The 20468-nt window shown below is 39.3% G+C and overlaps 1 protein-coding gene across 5 annotated transcripts in view; it reads right to left on the minus strand.

Moving 5' to 3' along the window:
- Positions 1 to 20468, minus strand: part of slf1 (SMC5/6 complex localization factor 1) — a 66149-nt gene that overhangs the window by 42480 nt on the left and 3201 nt on the right. For 3 of the 5 annotated variants that reach the window (XM_066711842.1, XM_066711840.1, XM_066711838.1), the window contains 5 exons: positions 14599 to 14758; positions 11849 to 11963; positions 4123 to 4201; positions 2847 to 3030; positions 2366 to 2516 (listed from right to left, as the gene is read on the minus strand). In XM_066711842.1, the coding sequence (XP_066567939.1) occupies positions 2366 to 2516; positions 2847 to 3030; positions 4123 to 4201; positions 11849 to 11962 (528 nt within the window). In that variant the 5' untranslated portion in view covers position 11963; positions 14599 to 14758. The remainder of the gene's footprint in view (positions 1 to 2365; positions 2517 to 2846; positions 3031 to 4122; positions 4202 to 11848; positions 11964 to 14598; positions 14759 to 20468) is intronic. The other 2 variants (XM_066711839.1, XM_066711837.1) reach the window with 1 other exon arrangement.

The following is a 20468-nucleotide window of genomic DNA, read 5'->3' on the forward strand; positions in this document are numbered from 1 at the left end:
AAAATTGCTTCTCCAATGAGCAAGTCTCAATGTCTTAAGACACAGTCATCCCCAGGGTGCAAGAAAGCTGTCAGATATTGACAACTGATCTGTCAATGGCAGCTGTGGACTGGCTTGTGTTCTAGAGTGTATTATATATTGCACAACAGCAATTGTGTGTGTAAAAATAGCAGTGTCCTTAGTAGTAATAAAACGAAGACCATCAGGTATTAAAAGCAGTTTGAAAAAAAATTGATTGGACAAAAAAAATATATGATGTTTAAAACAAGAAACTGATAAGTGTGCACAAAAACCGAACTGTACTATAACAGATTTTCACAGATAATTTGATTTTAAAAGTATTCAAATGTTTATAGGGACATCATATGCAATAATTTCTCTTTTATCTATCAAGAATGAGGCTATAAGAAACACTTTTTTTGTGATCATTGTTCTGGGTAAAAGGGGATTCCGGGGGGTATGCCACAGTTTGGACTGAAAAGACACCGCATGAGAGATTAGCAGAGCATTTTGGCTCCAGTCCTTCACGTTTAAAAAAAAAAAAAAAAATCAGAATGTTACGCACATAAAGAGCTGTAGGACCAATATTGGTTAGTTATCTTTGGAGTCGAGGATACTCAAATGCATTTATGAATGACAAAGCTGCCTATTGGCCACTGTGCGCTGTCACTCAAGTAGTCCTCCCCTACACAGCCCAAGAGGTTGCTGCACGGTGCAATTTGTGGTGCAAGTTGGTGCAATGAGTACAGCGGTGGAGACCACCTCCTGCGAGCCACAACGTCTCATTGTTGTAGTGTCACAAGTATCCTAGTGCCCACAGCAGACGTCTTTTTCTCACTGAGCATCCGCACGACCGGAGCTGCTAAGCACACAGCAGTCACTCTGCATTAATCAGTGCCGAGATCCGCGCATTGCAACAGGTCCTTCACTTGTTTCCATGCTACACCCCTAAAAGCAGGGGGGTGTGGTAGAAACTGCAGGGAATAACTAACGGATGTGACTTGGAGCACCCAGGGGGCCTGGGCTGGACTGGAGGGGTGATGTGCAGATATACCTGCATGAGCTGCCCCGAATGCTCTCTGGCCCATAGACTAGAGAGTGTAGTGTCAGTGACTATGAAATGGCAACAAATTAAGTATATCTGAAAATAGGAGTTCCTAAGTTATTAGAGCTCAAATTTATCAGAATAAATGTACACAGAAAGTTTCAAATAAATACAAAATAACAGGTTTTATAAAAGCAACAACTAAACAAGTAGTAATAACAGAAGTACCCCTGGCCTCAGAATGGCACCTCCATGTACTGGTGGTGCAGCACATTTTGAACCACTACAGCAGGGCAAACTTATATATCTTCGCAACACGGGGGTCGCGACCTTATTGGATGGAATGAAGGTTTCTGTTTATTCCTGCACCCCCCCTTTTCATTAATTTATTATTATTTGGCTGCAATCCATTTCCACTAGAGCTTGGCTGGCCCTGCTCTTGGCTTTAAGTTGGCAATGGTCCCAGAATAGCAGACCTGTTTATCTGCTCCGAGTAGAGTCCCTGTGCCTGATGTCCTGCTCCTGGAGTACTTGGCAGATTATTTTTGTGTACTGTTACTTGCCGCTGTCCAGTGTTGTTCTCTTTACCATTAGATTTTGGCCTCTTGGGCCCAGTTCCTGGTTTGTTATGGTTGTTGTGCAGGTTGGTTTCCTACCTCCGTTTTTCATTATTTTCATTATTCCTAGTTCAGGTTGAGGCTCTACATTTAACAGCCTTTGGTCTCTGGCCAGGCTTCCTTACTAGTCCACTGCTGGCCTCCCTTGCAACAACTTAGTTATAATGTGACCTCTCCCCCCTTAGATAGTATTCACGACTCGAAATAACATTAGGTTGCAAATGCAACCCTGGTAATCTGAAAAGATTATACTGCCCAAAGGCAGCTCGGTCGTGTGGGAGCGTCTTGGCTTCTGGCAAAAAGAGGCTAGGTCATACCAGCAGGGGAGGGGTGCTTGAGTGACACTGCACAGTGGCCAATGGGCAGCTTTGTTATACAAAAATACATTTATTGAGGTCCTAGGTTAATGGCATACTATACTAGGGGAAGGGGCCTTTCTCAGATAATCAGGGTTGCATTCACAACCTTATGTTTCACAGACCTTCATTAGCACTAGTCTAGGACTACTCTACTTAATATTACATTGGGTAGTTAATTACTAGAGTTGAATTTGGACTGTCCTTCCCAGTGGGTAAACCATGGACTAACTGCATATATAGTATGATGTGGACAGTTTGCCTTTAGTTTACCAAATACGGAAAGTAAGGACCTGCAATTACATTCTACTGCTCAGTTTGAACATTCACACCTAGAGAGTATTTACCCCAAATATTTGGTCTTTTATGTAGATCAACGAGTAGCATGGCGCCTTGTAGAACTTTGCAGCCATGCTCATGTTTTGTGTCAGTACATGCGTGACATCACAGGATGAGGTGGGGTGAGGGTAAATTGTGGCATTCCCTGCTTTAAGAATTCTACAAGAATAAGAGCAAAAAAACAATTTTAAACTTACACAAATGTGCATTAGGTTAGGCCTCCATAAAAACAAAAAGTAAGAAAGCAACCCCAGAATTAGTACATTCGTTGTTTTATAACTTTTCTAGTTATCAATCAATTACTGAACATTCGTATATTAAAGCAGCCTTGACATTCAACACTGAAAACAGGACAATCACAAACCTTTGGACCCAACAGTTGCCAATAACACAAAGGAAACATAAAAGTTTTTAATTTGGCTTTACACCCTTTAATCAATGCAGTTTTTGATCACTGGTCAAACTCCACTCTCCACTTCAAATTCTCACCGCTCAAACACCCCCCTCTTTTTCATGTTGCTGATCAGCACCACCACCTTCCAGCCACAGAAGGCACCCACACGTCGCTCTCTCTGCATCTCCAGCACGCTGCCACATTCATACGGCTCCTCCTTCAACCACCTCCCAGCTCTTGCGCTTTCTATCACGTACTTTGGGGACAGGATCCATATCCCTGGTGAAACATCACAGTAATAACAAACATCTCATTTACCTGTAACTCGACATCAGAACTACATTTAATGTAAATTATGGAAAGGGGGAAAAAAAGAAAGATAATAAAGGGATTACACATGCACATGTTCTGCTCCCCAGTAATCTTCAGGAAAGGAGATTCTCATCACTGGGACAATAATTTGTGATTTCTTAAAACAGGGAAGCTTATTCTTTCTTTGACTAATTGGACATTCAAATATAAAAACTAAAACAACAATAACAGTGTTGCAGAAAAAGCTCCAAATTCCTAGCTGGGTGTTTTTCAAATGAAGTACTTGAAGTACTAAGTTAACTTAAAAAGGAGGTAATAATATAAACAGACTTATAACACTTGCTGGATATTGGACCCGAAGGAGTGAATTTGAGAGACACAGCTGACGTTACTCCATCAGATTAATAAAGACCTTTGAAGAACAGAACTGCCAGAATTAGGACACTGGCATTTACACAGGATTTAGAAATGGATAGAGAGACTGCCAAAGCTGCGCAGTCCAAAACTTTTATATTTATTAAAAGTGCCTACCTCAAAGGTCACAAAAGGGCCTGTTGCAGTAAGCTGAATATTTTTTTCTGTCTACATCTGTTCCAATAACAGATTATTATAAATCACAGGAGAGCTGTTCACTGTGACAATGTTCGTTACTGGGGCCTTTTTGAAGTCGTTGCTCAAACTTTGCAAGGCAGACACTCATCTTTATCTTTCCATAACCCAAAGGAAACATAATTCAAAGCTTTTCTTACGATAAAGTGCCAGGGCCAGCCTACAGCTAAGACCCTCACCCCTTTTATCCAGTAAGCAATGTGTCAGGTTGCAGATTAAAGACTGGGCTGCCCTTTCTGCAGAGGAATAGGCTGTCAGAGGATGCCCCAGGCCATCCACGTGGATGGTTTCACAGTCAATGCATTCTGGAACCCAAAGTGCATTCCAGAAGTACAGAGTGAGTGCAGAGTAACTTTTTGATCACACATGTAGCTCTCATATTACATAAAGAAATATTTTATTTTTTTACATGTTGTTTATTTATTTTTTGGAAGGGGGGTAGGGACTTACCTGCTGCACAAGCTGCTAGAAACTTCTCACTGGCACAAGTCTGCCTCACAATGAGATGTGTTGTATTGTTTTTATATGCCTGTATGGAGAAACAGCATAATGTTATTTAGCAGTACTGTCTTTCCATATAATTATCACAAAAGAAAGGGGTCACCCAGGGACACACAAAAGTTCGACAGACAAGCAGTGCAGAACATCTTCAAGCAGTTAATCTATGGTCCACTGCATTTCTAATGAAGTATTGTTATTTCCAAATTATGGGCATTGGAAAGACCTCACTGCTACTTTATATGTTCAAGAATGCCATCTGTCATTCCAACGGCTCAAGCAAAAACGGGGTTTGGTGAAAATAGGTGGAGGCAGACTGGGAGGAGGTGGAGACTGAGCTGATTGCTGATCTCTACAATTCATACTAAAAGACAGGCATTGTTCACCTCCTGGTGATATTCAACTTAACTCAATGTCACAAAAGGAGAAGCTCACCGTCTCTCAGGCTGTTTTGCTGTATAACGAAAACCTGTTACCAAACAATAATAATAATTCCCCCAGGAGAGAGATACCATGATAAATAGGTGTATAATCTATGGTTGCAATCAGGTACGACAGCATCTCTGCATTATTAACAACTTCAACACCATGGCATATGCACGTCAAATGAAAACCCTCACACAGTACCATGCTGTATAGGTGTACGTCAAGTTTCTTATTCTATTCTATTTGTGGCTTTTCAGTCCAGCTTTTAAGGTTTCATTCCCAAAGGCAGTGTTGCTACTGTACAATGTGTATTGAAAGCCAGGGAGAGCAATCATGTCGATTAGAGCTTCCACTGTACCTGTGCACATCTAGAAGTCTTATGTATATTGCGGCAATCCATTCACCTTTTACAAGTATATAATTTGAGTTCTTTATACTTCTATGTATTTTTGAACATACCGCGTTTATATTTTGTAAGTCACCCTGGATAAGGGGGTCTGCCAAGAAATAAATAATAATAATTAGAGCTGGGTGATATATCGAGATTTTGCGATATACTCAATGTATTATTTGGGGCGAAATTCAAAATGCTTATATCGCGAGTATGGAGTTTTTGTCATTTTTATACATCATCGCAACCCCCACCCCCGTTAATTTAGATGTATATATTGTGTATAAAATTATAATGTTAATACATCTGAAAGCAATGTATACAAATTCAGAATGTTTCATTTTCTTTTTATTAAGATGGTGAAGTGGTACAACAGTTTTTTTTGTTGTTGTTGTTGTTGTATTAACACGTACCTGTAAGCAGAATCAAAAGGCGACAGTCAGAGAAGAAATGTACCCGTATAGCAGATGTTAAATGCGCCACTACAAACCTGGCTGTGGTAAATGTACCTGAATCTATAACTTTTACAGTGCATATGTTTACTATTACTTGTGTTATTGTTATTATGTGACAGTAAATCATACTGTATATGTGTATGTGTGTGTGTGTATATACACTCACCTAAAGGATTATTAGGAACACCATACTAATACTGTGTTTGACCCCCTTTCGCCTTCAGAACTGCCTTAATTCTACGTGGCATTGATTCAACAAGGTGCTGAAAGCATTCTTTAGAAATGTTGGCCCATATTGATAGGATAGCATCTTGCAGTTGATGGAGATTTGTGGGATGCACATTCAGGGCACGAAGCTCCCGTTCCACCACATCCCAAAGATGCTCTATTGGGTTGAGATCTGGTGACTGCGGGGGCCAGTTTAGTACAGTGAACTCATTGTCATGTTCAAGAAACCAATTTGAAATGATTCGACCTTTGTGACATGGTGCATTATCCTGCTGGAAGTAGCCATCAGAGGATGGGTACATGGTGGTCATAAAGGGATGGACATGGTCAGAAACAATGCTCAGGTAGGCCGTGGCATTTAAACGATGCCCAATTGGCACTAAGGGGCCTAAAGTGTGCCAAGAAAAGATCCCCCACACCATTACACCACCACCACCAGCCTGCACAGTGGTAACAAGGCATAATGGATCCATGTTCTCATTCTGTTTACGTCAAATTCTGACTCTACCATCTGAATGTCTCAACAGAAATCGAGACTCATCAGACCAGGCAACATTTTTCCAGTCTTCAACTGTCCAATTTTGGTGAGCTTGTGCAAATTGTAGCCTCTTTTTCCTATTTGTAGTGGAGATGAGTGGTACCCGGTGGGGTCTTCTGCTGTTGTAGCCCATCCGCCTCAAGGTTGTACGTGTTGTGGCTTCACAAATGCTTTGCTGCATACCTCGGTTGTAACGAGTGGTTATTTCAGTCAAAGTTGCTCTTCTATCAGCTTGAATTAGTCGGCCCATTCTCCTCTGACCTCTAGCATCAACAAGGGATTTTCGCCCACAGGACTGCCGCATACTGGATGTTTTTCCCTTTTCACACCATTCTTTGTAAACCCTAGAAATGGTTGTGCGTGAAAATCCCAGTAACTGAGCAGATTGTGAAATACTCAGACCGGCCCGTCTGGCACCAACAATCATGCCACGCTCAAAATTGCTTAAAATCACCTTTCTTTCCCATTCAGACATTCAGTTTGGAGTTCAGGAGATTGTCTTGACCAGGACCACACCCCTAAATGCATTGAAGCAACTGCCATGTGATTGGTTGGTTAGATAATTGCATTCCTAATAATCCTTTAGGTGAGTGTATATATATATTATATATATACACACACACATACACACTAAAACTAATCTGGTTGCTGACTGTATGTGCAACGAACAAGTAATTCTGATGATCAGTCAACATCCTGCCTCCGAACCGCTGACCAATATTACTGATTGGGAGAGTAATCGCACGCTATGGCAATTTCATACAATATTAAACAGAAAGTAAATGACTAACGTATTAGTGTCTGCATATGATCAAAGGAAATGTATTTCATTATTATTAATCATAACATGAAAAGTTGTACTGTATCCATTATAATTATTCTAATTATACCAGTGTTGGCCGTGCATGATAATTAAGCACAATTATTAATTTAAGCGAAGGTGTACGAGCTAAGTAATCAGGTTAAATTCTTTCAGTTAAGGAGTCTGTCTCAAAGTGTCCTGGGATTACAACAGCACCCCAAAGCATATTAATAACATAAAATCAAATGTGTATATGTTATCCTGCTGTCCTGTATCTGATGTCGGGGACTGTGGGGGTGAATGTCCTGATATGAGAAATCCGGCAACGGATGTGAATGAAATTTTCAGGGCATATTTAGAAAGTATAGGTACACCCATGAATGTAAAAAAAATGATGACATCCCACCTGTAAGAGACAGTACTCGGTTCACTGTCACTCAGCTGATTAAGATGGAGTGTAGATTCGCTCAGCCGGCACATAACAATTAAAGGATAATTATCATAACAACAACACTGATATTATTACTAGCTATTATTACTATTATTATTATTGCCTACATTTTAATTGCCTTTCTTTTTTTTTTTTTCCCCATTTCCCTGGGCAGGGTGGTAGGTTGCCTTAGCGGGGAGGCCCGCCAAGGCAATGGTAGGGGAAACAATTACAGTAAATGTTTGCTTAAGACGTTGATTGGACATGCTCTAGTTCTATGGCATGCCAAATTGTCATTTAGAGATATCTCAAAATACAATTCAAGATATCTTAAACTGAATTGCAGATATCTCAAACTAACTCCATTTCAAGATATCTCAAATTTGAGATCTCAAATTCAATTTGAGATATCTGAAATAGGACAGGAATTCAATTTGAGATATCTCGAATTGACTTCATGTGAAAATGCTGTATGTTTTGTATGAAATTCCTGTCTATTTTAAGATATCTGAAATAGGACAGGAAGTCAATTTGAGATCTCGAATGTAATTTGAGATATCTCAAAATACAATTCAAGATATCTTAAATTGAACTGCAGATATGTCTAAATGACAATTTGCCTTGCCATACTAGCTTGCATATAATAGAAACCTATACCTCAAGCAGGTTAAAATTTGTATCTATAAAGGCCTTAAGCCACTGACCTCCCCTTTTCAGGTCTTAATTATTTGGATTTGTGAACGTTTTGTTCTGTTTTCGGTTTGCGAATATTGCTTTGTAATATTGTTTTTCAGGTCACATTGCTTCCCCTAAACAGTATACTGGTCAGCCAGCTTTTAGACATTTTCATAGAAGTGATTTTCTTTTTAAACAGAATAGTCATCACACGAACAATAATCTCAAGAGACACAACAACAAAGAGAATCATGCATGAAAGATAATCAACTGCATGGCAGCTTCACGTTCCTCCTCCTCAAGTCAAGCTGTGTAGAAGGACAGTGGTAATGGGACAATCTGCCCAGTCATGACTAACAACTAGGGTTGTGCCGATAGACAATATTCTTGTATATCAATAATGATGACAGTCATCGACAATACGATGACGCACATCATCACGCATTTCCAGGAGATGGGGAGGCACTGCACACTTTTTCTAATAAAATTAATATTTAAAAGCACAATGTGTCACGTATTATACATGTGTAACAAACATATGCTTTCACTTATGTTTTGTGTGGATGTTCCGTGCCAAGAACATGCTATTAATTTAAAAATATCATCAATTCAGATATTTTTATCAAAATGTTGGATAAAAAGCATCCTCTCCTATCATAAAAATACTAAATAAATTTACAAACATAAAATAGGCTACAATGAAAGATGACTAAGATAGGAAAAAATGCCCAAATGCATTTTCCTGTTTAATAGACTACAAGAAGTCAAACTTAGAATAACAGTTTATTCTCGCAGCACTAGATCATGGACAACCGTAATCACACATCCCAATTGGTGTATCTGACAGAAAAAGCTTTACCCATAAGTTTTACATATTTTTCAATATGTTGAAAAATAAGAAATAGCCCCACATAGTTTTCTTTAACTGTCCAAAGGTGATACTCTTGCATTGAGCTTCGTTCAGAGACAGTTGCTATGGAATCGTTTTGACACTACAGCTGTGAACAACATGATGGACACCTATGCCCCATTTCCACTGGTGGACGCGTCCGGCCCCGGACGCTTAAACGGGTGTTTCCACTGGCTAAGCGTCCGGAGGCGTCCGTGTTTTGTGGAGGTTAAATATCTGGTGCTAGACGTGTCCGTCCCGCTCACTGAGGACATGATTCGCTTTCAGGAGCAGAGGTGTGTGCTGGACTTGCAGACAGAGGGAAGACATCAGATACATTATGTCGGAATATATAATCTCAAGTGCCGTGTGCGATCACGACGAAATTACAGTTTTATTAGCAGCATGGAGTGAAATCCACGTACAGAAACAATGACTGCTTACAGTTAATATCCGAGTGTAGTAAAAACTTGGATTTCACAGGACCGGTGCAGTGCTGTGACTAGTTAAAATAAACTGAAGGATAATAATCGCATCATAGCAGCCGATGTTATTAATATGTTATGAACAGCTGGCCGGTGTTTCAGGCTGTGTTTTGTGAATGGTGTGCAGGACAATCCGCAGAGACAGTCAGTGTGAAGGCGAACACGATTAAGGTAACGTGTGACCTTTTACAAGTTAAATTAATGAATAAATAAATACAGCAGATCTGGGTTTCCCTCTAAAATATTAAGGATAAAGATATTAATAAAGGCGTCCATAAACGCAATGACTGAGACGTGTACACTTTAGTTCAATTAAACCTGCTATATTGTATCTGGATGATTAATCATGAAACGTGTGTATTTTGTTTAAACTGTAACTTGCCCTGGTTAAGGACGTCAAATAAGTAAATTATAAATAATTCAGCAAAAAGTATTGTTTGCAGATACAAATCTGTAGTAAGAGTAATAAATTAAGGGAGTCACGCTGTGCCGCAAAATACATATATGCTCGCACAAATGATGACGATAATACTAAGAATACATATTTGCTATTTAGTATTATTGTTGCACATGGAAACGTATTCTTATGGGACAGTGCATGTCTGAATATAATGTTGTATACACGTTTAGCTCTTCCTAATATATCTTAAAAGAAACGTGTATTTATTACGCTGTTTACAATCATGTAAAGCACAAAATTTGTATGTGCAGTTCTATCAGTGGCACTGGTTTACCTTGCCCACCCATTTTCTGTACAGAAAAATTCATTTATAGAGAGAGGAGATGGGAGTAAGAAGTTGCCAATATGTTGCCAGTACAAAGTATAGCTTTTGTCTTTTTAATGTCTTTCCGTTTGTGCAATATAGCATTCAAGTCTGTTGCAAACTGTCCGAAAGACGATTTATGACAAAGCTCTGTATGTACCATGGACTCCTGCTGAATATTAAACCCAGTTCGATTGCCGCTAAGAAAGTTGCCTTGTTTTTCTCTTCAACCTTCAAGCACAACTTTAAATTGAAGAAAAAAAAAAAGATTTTCACGGAGCACAAAGATAAATAAATAAATATAAAACACGTTTCGTCATTAAAAGATAGAAATAATACACATATAAAACATACAGGCTCAACACATAAACGCACATCCGCTAACTCGCATCCACCCTGCCAGCCAATAACACTGGCGATATGTTTTTTTTTTTTTATATCGCCCAACCCTACTAACAACCTTATCAGCAAGATGGTCCAAATGGCTTCCTCTTTTCTGTTGTTAAAAATGGAGAGAGAAAAAAAAAAAAAGGTCAAGAACTTTATAATACAGTTCAAGCTCCCGGGATTATAATAAGTACAATGAAGGTACAGCACTATACAAAGAGGCAATTGAGGGTAGGGATAAAATTAAAAAGTCAAAAATACATTGCAATATCAGAACAAATTAGGTCATTTATCAGAACTCATCCTCAACTGCTTTTCAACTAATCAACTGGATGACAGGTTCAATGTAGTTTTGTATTGTTTCAGATTAAACTCCCTACTTTATGAAACTGGTCTGAACTACATTCAGAATATTGAAAGAATAATCTAGTTTCGACATGTGTAAACACACTGACCTATAAAAGCATTCAATCTGAATACCATTTCCTGAATGTAAGCTTAACATTCACTGTCACTCCACTGGTATTTCAGGTTCTGTGTTACTTTTACTGACACAAAGATTGCATGCTCATTTCCAAAAGCCAAGATAAAACACTACTTAAATGAGCTGAAACAGGTACTGTGTGAAAGTAAAAAAAGTTGAGAGATGATCGGACTAATAACAAAAAATGTGGAGTTTCGATTTAAAAATAATAAATAAATAAACACATGTATTGTTTTTCCTTCCCACATTAAATTAGAGCGCATTTAATTTATTGAAAAATCAAATGTACTCTAAAACACATGATGGTTAATCTTTACAAAACACTGTGACTTAATCATTTTAATGACTGTCAACAGGGATGCTAGAGAAGAACAATATAGCAGGTCTCAGAGGTCTCCTAGTCCCCACCTCCTTTAGAACTTGGTTCAATTACATGAGTGCACTCAGATGGACTGAAAAACAGAAGTTGCTGTGGCCCTCAGGGATCAAAGATACAACGTAGGCTTGGGGTATGTGATCTGTTTCAGCATGCTCATGAAAAATCGGTGGAAATCCTTATTTGACTGTAGTATAGTAATAGCTTTGAAAAGGGGTACAGTCAATGCTGCAGCAAACCCTGACTTTTTTCATATGCATATTTCACTGTAAGGTAAAGTTCATGGTTAAGCATGATTTTATTTCCCACGTTACCCATTAAATAAAAGAGAGAGAAACAAAAACTCACCGAACCACCAGTATATGTTCCACCTAGACGGTTAATGCACCAGAGAAGTTTCCTCTTCATGACAACATTTTTTATTCCAGATATTTGGAAAATACGGTCCATGTCAGCGGCCATCCTGAGAGAGACAGTTGGATAATATTAAAATGGGTGCTTGGGCTTCTACAGAGACTGAAATTCATATTCACAGTGTGTGTTATTCACTTTTGTTTTAATTTTGCTTGTTCTGTCATTTATGTTGTTAAACCTGCTATGTAACCTTCCACACTAACAGCCACTGCTCTGTACAAAATACAGCAATTGATACTGTTGCAAAGCTATGAAGAATAGCATGCTATTCACCTCAAATATGCAGCACTCCTGCCTCCACCCATTACACTGTAAAAACACAGCATTTATTATAAAACATGTTTTAAGTTTGTAGATGTCCTGTTCCATACATACACATTTATTTATTGTGTCTCTGCTGTATACACCACAATTATGGCTAGTGTAATATTTTCCACTTCACTATAAATAGAAACACTGCAACTACAAATGTGAATTACTTAGTCAAAACTACTTTAAAGTTTGTCCCATAGGATTATTATTTTTTAAAATACTGAATCAAGACACTGCACACTGCAAACAAACTTGAATTTGACTCAGTTTTAGATATGTTAGTTAATAAATACTTTTCAGCATGGGATGTATAAGAAGCATTTGGATGGTAAACTTTGTATTATTTTCCACATTTTACTAAGAATTAGTCTAAATGTAATATAACCATAAATAATGTTTTCCTGTTAAATAATACAGTAAAATAACCAACATCATTATTATATGCAGCCACTGAATTGGTTCATAAATATTTTATTACGAAATCCACTAGCGATGAGGTGAGAGAGGCTCAAACTAATCATGTCAGTTTGATACTTGTTATATAGCACCTGCTTGAAATATAGGCGGGACACCAAATTTTCCAAGAAACTAAAAACAACGGTGCCCTGGGAAATTCAGTATCCCCTTGTTTTATCTATTGCAATAATGCAAACCAGAGTCTTCTGTAAATGCACTGCAGAGCAGCATTATCTATTACAAAGACTATTTTTCAGGTGGTAAATACATAAATAAAAAAGGTCTCCATTCAAGTTCAACCTTTCTGTTTATTGGTTCATCTTTGTGCGACCAACCTTGAAAAACTGGCAGGAAGGAAAATACTTATTAATTCCAATTCAGCCTAAAATGCAGTGATTTGTTTTTAGGTGTAAACTATCAACCTGCCACATATTTCTATGCTCAATTCTACCTCCCCCAAACAAATAAGTGAATAAAAATGTAATACTGCAGATGAAGTAACTGAATTTACACTTAGATTAGAAAATAATTGGCTTCATTTACACATTTGTTAGACTGCTGGTGTTACAGGGGATAACATAAAATTACGATGGAATTATAACAGTAATATTATATACACATAATTGGGTCTTAATTTGTTTATTGTAGTCTGTAAAAATACAAGTACAATTCATCACTACACTTAATGTAATTACATACTGAATCCATTGCGTTAAGGTTTTTTTTGTTTTGTTTAGTTTTTTACAATCTATTCTGAATGTAGCAGCATAATCAAAATCACAAGTAAACACAAACATCTACCATCCAGGTGCAATAAATGTGCTCCTGTTGTTAGCAGAGTACACAATCATGTAACAACAGAGAGAGGAATCACACACTCCCATTAGTAGATCTCAAAGTTTTGGAGCAATGAGTTTATCAGAACAACTGCTCTTCTGTTAATTACCAGATTGTATATAAATTATATAGATGGGTTGGTCATGCACCAACTGGAGAGCTATCCCCCAGAGAGTTAGAGGGACCACCTGCTGTCACCATATCTCCCCACTAGAGTCCACAAGCAACCCCCTGTACTGTACCCCACCCCTCACAGCAAGGCATCCCCTTGAGTACAAAGTGCCTTGACTGCTTAGGGGTGAAGGGCTGGGTTCTCCCATCCACCCCTCAGCAAAGCACCAGCTCTTTCTCAGGGTCCTCATCCTGCTGGAGAGACTCCAAGCTGATCCCCAGTGGTTCATCCACAGTGATAGCATCAGAACTGGGGAGTAGGCCTCAATCCTCTCCTCCAGCCAGGCACAGTGCCTTCATTCCCCCTTCATGCAGGGCCACTGTGAGAGGGCGTCAGCATTCAAATGGCGTTTCCCTGCCCTTTGCTCAGCAGCGAAATTGTAACATTTAAGGACCTTCATTTGCCATTTTCCCTCCAGCTCCTTAAAGTTGAGGGGCTAGGTGAGCAAGGCATGGTCCGTCCGCAGCCTAAACCTGGTGCCCTACAGGTAGGGGCAAACCACTCTCTGTCCAGCCTCTCCTGTTACAGCCCCAACCCCTATGTTGCTGTTGTCAGTGCCCAGGTGGCTGGGGGTAAGGGTAGGCCAGGAGGGGGACCTAGGCCAGACCATCCTAAAGCTGGGACAAGGCAATGGCAAAGTCTGGTCCCAGTCAAAACATTGTCCCTTCTATGTGGGGCAGTGTAGGGAAATGGCAATGCTAGTAAAGTCTTGCACAAAAAACAGGCGAGCACATGGTGGAGGTGGCACACCGTGCAACAGCATATCGTCCAGGTACACAGTAGATTCGTGGTACAGAAGCTAGAACACGCTCCATAAGGCACTCAGACATGGCAAGGGCATTGAAAAGCCCGAATGGCATTACTGTAAATTGACATAGCCCTTGCCAATCAAGAACGCTGTGTTCACCTGGGCTCTAGGCGCTGCCAGAAGCCACTGTGGAGGTCCAACTAGGTCAATCCTGGGGAGAGGATACGAGTCATTCCAGGTGATGTGATCCACGCAGAACTGCCACAAGCCTCAAGTAGACAGTTGCAGGGTTTCCCGCCTGGCCAAAAATGTGTGCCACCTGGTCAAACAAATGCATGATCGTCAAAAAAACTAAACTTTAAAGCAAGCACTTTTGCTTCACTCCGCCCTCTGCTCTTGGTCGCTGCAGCTACAACCCCCCACTCCCCCACACTTTTTCAGTATGGTTATATAAAAAAACACCCCCGCTATGGCTGCAATCACACTGCCAAGCCTATACAATTTTCTGTGGGAAACCATGCAGTTGCATGAACTACAGGGAAGGCTACATTACCTGTAAACATGTATATTCACAGATCTTAAACTCCAATTCTGCATTTTTATGCATTTCAAACTCATGCGTTTTAATTATTTAATCAAGACACTACATTGTAATCATATAAGGAAGCTTCATGGTTGCTTAAAAAGTAAACAATTATATTTAACAATTAGGCCTAAATGTAATGATATTTTCTGTGATATAATTTATATACATGTTTCTAATGTAACGTTGACATGGTAAATGTATAGTATAATTACTGCTGCTACTACTACTACTATAGCTAGAGAGCATATTTCTTGAAAAGAAAATGCAACAGCAGTATTTGTCATCTCTCAAATGTAGCTCACAACAATACTTCTACTGTTATTTATTTTTGTCTCATATCAGTAAAAACCCAAAACTGCTTACATTGTTTAATACAGTAATACACTTCTTGAAAAAGAAGGTTTCTGAATTATATTGCATTGCCCAACCTTGACCTATGGTACATTGTTAGGGGATTTTGTAATAAAATATTTAACAACTAATTCAGTGGCTGCAAAATAAATCAAATTTATATTGGTTATTGTACTGTATTATATTAACAGCAAAACATTGCTTATGGTTAAATTACATTTAATTCTAAAGGGGAAAAACAAAGAAAAAGAAAAACTGAACTATGCACTTTTGAAAAGCAGAAACAAATTCCTATAATTTGCCATTTCTCAAAATGGAAAATCAGGAGCACTCAAAGTGGGCAGGCCTTACTCTTAATTGCCCTGTACTACAGAGTTCCCACTCTTATTAGGACATAATTTTCCAGGGCTTTTCAAGGACATTTTCCATGACTTGTACTTGGATATACAGTGCTTGCTCGCTATACCGCCCACCATTATAATGCCACCCTCATCTACCACCAGCATAGAAAACCATGTTTTTATTCCCCAACTATATTCCCTTGGTTGTTGACTGGCAGTATTTCGAGAACTGACTGACTTGACACCGGCACACAGACCTGCAACAAATACAATAACTGAATCAATTTCACAATTATGATTGTATCACTGCCTTTTACTGAAATATCAGAACTACAGTATAGGCCTACCTAAAAGAGGTAAGTGTTTGTGTCCATTCACTTTTTGTCCAGTATAACAAAAAAACGAATTGCAGAATCTATATGAACTCAGAACAAAATTAAATCTAAAGTCTGTTTTGACTACTTATTTAAATGTTGGGTTTGGTCTACCTCAGTGTTTTCAGTTGTTCTTTCAAGTCTTTCAGAGTTGTATCCAGAGCTGTCACCTCTGTCTTTTTTTCTGTTACACTTTTGCAATTGGACATTGGACATAGTGACCAGTGTGAAGTCTTGTTTTTTCAGCCCACTCTGCCATTTAATCTGCTTCTTTTTGCATTGCCTCTATGCTCGATTATCTTCTGCCTCTTTGTTGTCACATTTGTCATCTCAGAGTTTAGTTCCTTTCTTTTTTAACATGTAAAGGTATCTCTTTCTTCTTTTTCTCATCTTCCAGGTACTGAACATATCACATCCTGGCTGCTCTGCAATGATACATGAGGGCCTTTGGTAGTGCTCCTTCCAGTGGGGAATCAGAGAATCTAGCACCAAACCTAGGGATATCAGAGTCCTCTCTTTCAGGTTCGACCAGCATGTCGACCTGAAGGGAGATCATGATTCTTACAGCAGCATACATTAGTGGGCATTTTTCAATTAGTTTCTTGGTAGTTGCTGAAAGGAAGGTGATGCATTCCTTTTGAACTGCTGTCCATTCAACTGATTTTCCTGAAGCTTCTCTGAAGCTTTGTCCAGAGCTTGCTTAGTGGCAAAGCCCATGTCAAGCTGTTTGAGTGATACATGCAGTGCTTTGTTGAGTGGGTCAAGTTTGAGCATTTGGAAGGATGTCTTGAAGTTTTCTAGGACATCCCTCTTCATGAAGCAGGAAAGCAAGCTCCTCAGAGTGGACTGCAGCTCCTTTGCCAAAAAGGGCACAATTGGGGCATCAGTTTGAAAAGCTTCCAGAAAGGGTTTAAGCTGCCTTAATACATATGAAAAAAACTGAAGCTTGGCCTTAAAGAGGGGGTCAGTAGTGGCCTCTGCCACTAAGATAAAAGATGCTGATGTTGGCACCATGCTCTTAGGGAGCTTCTTTACGTTTATAAATGTCTGCATAGATGGCCATATGTCAATCCCACGCTCTGCCACTGCTAAGTCTTCCACCCATCTGTGAGCACAGAATTTAAGAGGGAATTTTGTAATTTTTGTGACTTCAGTGAAGTCATGTCACCTGGCTGGTGTGTCATGGAACAACTGCCACAGGGCTCTTAGCATTTCTCCCAGCTTCCAACCAGTCTTTTTCTCACCCTGTTGAAAACTGTAATGCACAATATGCAGACCACAGCTTCCCAGATTGATCAACTCTGCTACACTCGGGTCCTCCTGGCTCCTGTCCTCTTGGAATATTCTAAAAAATGTCAAATTTACATTTGGGCCATCCAAGGATATTTGGAGCAAATGGTGATAGGCTATTCTTCATTTTCTCAAGAAGCTTCTCTGCTTGAATCTGTACCAAAAACTCTGAATCCAGGTAATGTACCTTCTCCTCACTTTCACTCCAGTATCATACAACTACATCCATCTGCTCTGTCTGAGTCACTTTGTTAAGGCATGCATCAAAAGAGATTACATAGCTCTTTGCCTGTCTAATGTCCTTGATGAGCTGCTCTTTGAAATATTGTGCTAAACCAAAACATACAAGGTAAACTGCTTTTGTTGCACCACATGAAAACCTCTTTGCAATTTCACTGGAAACATTTGTGAAAAAAAATCAGACACATCTGAGCATGAGTTGAATGAAAAATGTGACTTCATAACCCAGCAAATCTCAGCTTCTAATACAGCTTGGCTTAAAAAAATATTTGCAACTGTGGAGTGGCCCTGTGGTCCTGAGCTTGTACCCTCACCATCTGCATTTGACGCTTACAGCTTTATTCTTCCCTGACTGATACTTGCCTCTTCTGCACTGGTCATGGGAGCTGCTCTCTCAGTTGTCTCCCTCATGAAATGTGTCATATGGGGCCCGTTTTGTAACTGTCCTGCTATCTTGAGATGTCCCTGGCCACGTGCATGACTCTTGACTGCCGAGATGCCCATATTACCGACATCAATGGACTTCCTGCAAAATTTGAAATACGCTCAGCGTACATTTCCTGATACTTCCCCTTATCAGTCCCAGAAACGGGGATCTTTGAATTTGCACTGCCTTCCTGACATGTCATCCCTCACTTCTATAGAAAACACAGCATACCACTATAACCTGAATTAATGATTTTGCAAATGACATGTAAGATTTTATAATTAATTACTATAAAATGACACTATAAATACATTTGAAAAATGATTTCCAATTAATGTTACATCTTACGAATGAGTATTATATTGTTATGGCTACAAAGCATGTAAGTTAATGCGCTGATAATGCAGACTTGGGGCCAGATTAAATCAAAACTTTGACCCACCTGCTAATAGCAAACTACAAACCTGTATATCATAACAGTTACATTTCTGATTAGAAGAAAGTGGCTTCTTACTAACAATGAAGCCACAAATTAGTACAGTTCTGTAGTTGTCTATTAGTGGGTGGGTCAAAGTTTTGATTTAATCTGGCCCTAAGTCATTTGAGCTTACACACAAAATATATTTCAAATCTTTAAATAAGAATAGGTTTGGACCCTGGTTGAAGAAATTTTTGTTTTTAGGTTGAGTTTTTCTTTTTTTTAAGCTCTAGGGAAACCTATTTTTACCATACTGAGTGATCCAACATAAAATCTATAACATTTTCTAGAATATTGTTGTTGAATGATGACTCTTTGGTCTGAGTCCCATTCTATCCAAGGAAACCTGGTATACCAGATAGATTTTTTTTAATTAGATGTTTTGCGATTGGTTTGGTGTTGTTCTGAGCTGAGCACCCACGACATTCATTGAGGCATTAAGAGGTCCTCTGAGGTTTTCTGAAAAATGTAGAAAATATAACCTAAATCCTCTCATTTTGGCTAAGGTAGAGCCTAGTTTGTAAATTAAACTGTAACTAGCTAAAGATACATGTTTTTTTAACCATTAAAATTACCACTTTCAGTTTAGTTTCCCTGTCCAAACAATCACCCAGAATATCTCAAAAGCTCCCACCTGCAACTACATTATTTTTGAAATAGTAACTATTGTTTCCTTGTATAATCAGTCAATTTTTACATTTGCTAGACAATAGAACAAGTAGGTTGAAAATTGACATGCCTTTAAATGTCTTTATTTAAAAAAAGAACCAAAATTCAATTGAAAAATAATAAAGATCGTTGTCAGCTAAATCCTTCAACTACAACATTAAATATACAGTACTGTGCAAAAGTTTTAGGCAGGTGTTAAAAAATGCTGTAAAGTAAGAATGCTTTCAAAAATAGACAATATTTATCAATTAACAAAATGCAAAGTGAGTGAACAGAAGAAAAATCTACATCAAATCAATATTTGGTGTGACCCCTCTTTGCCTTCAAAACAGCATAAATTCTAGGTACACTTTCAGACAATTTTTGAAGAAACTCTGCAAGTAGGTTGGCCCAAACATCTTGGAGAACTAACCACAGTCCTTCTGTGGATTAAGGCAGCCTCAGCTGCTTCTCTCTCTTCATGTAATCCCAGACAGACTCGATGGTGTTGAGATCAGGGCTCTGTGGGGGCCATACCACTCTTCCAGGACTCCTTGTTCTTCTTTACGCTGAAGACAGTTCTTAATGACTTCCGCTGTATGTTTGGGGTCGTTGTCATTCTGCAGAATAAATTCGGGGCCAATCAAATGCCTCCCCGGTGGTATTGCATGATGGATCAGTATCTGCCTGTATTTGTCAGCACTGAGGAGACCATTAATTCTGACCAAATCCCCAACTCCATTTGCAGAAATGCAGCCCCAAACTTGCAAGGAACCTCCACCATGCTTCACTGTTGCCTGCAGACACTCATTCGTGTACCGCTCTCCAGCACTTCAGCGAACAAACTGCCTTCTGCTACAGCCAAATATTTCAAATTTTGACTCATCAGTCCAGAGCATCTTCCATTTTTCTGCACCCCAGTTCCTGTATTTTCGTGCATAGTTGAGTCACTTGGCCTTGTTGCCATGTTGGAGGTATGGCTTTTTGGCCACAAGTCTTCCATGAAGGCCACTTCTGACCAGACTTCTCCGGACACTAGATGGGTGTACCAGTTCTGAGCTCATGTCACTGCTTGACATCTTCAGATTGTGAAGGGAAGTAAGCATGATGTGTCTTTCATCTGCTGCAGTTAATTTCCTTGGCCGACCGCTGCGTCTACGCTCCTCAACGTTGCCCGTTTCTTTGTGCGTCTTCAAAAGAGCTTGGACAGCCCATCTGGAAACCCCTGTCTGCCTTGAAATTTCTGCCTGGGAGAGACCTTGCTGATGCAGTATAACTACCTTGTGTCTAGTTG

This window comes from Amia ocellicauda, chromosome 8 (assembly GCF_036373705.1).
Source record: "Amia ocellicauda isolate fAmiCal2 chromosome 8, fAmiCal2.hap1, whole genome shotgun sequence".
NCBI classification, from domain to species: domain Eukaryota; kingdom Metazoa; phylum Chordata; class Actinopteri; order Amiiformes; family Amiidae; genus Amia; species Amia ocellicauda.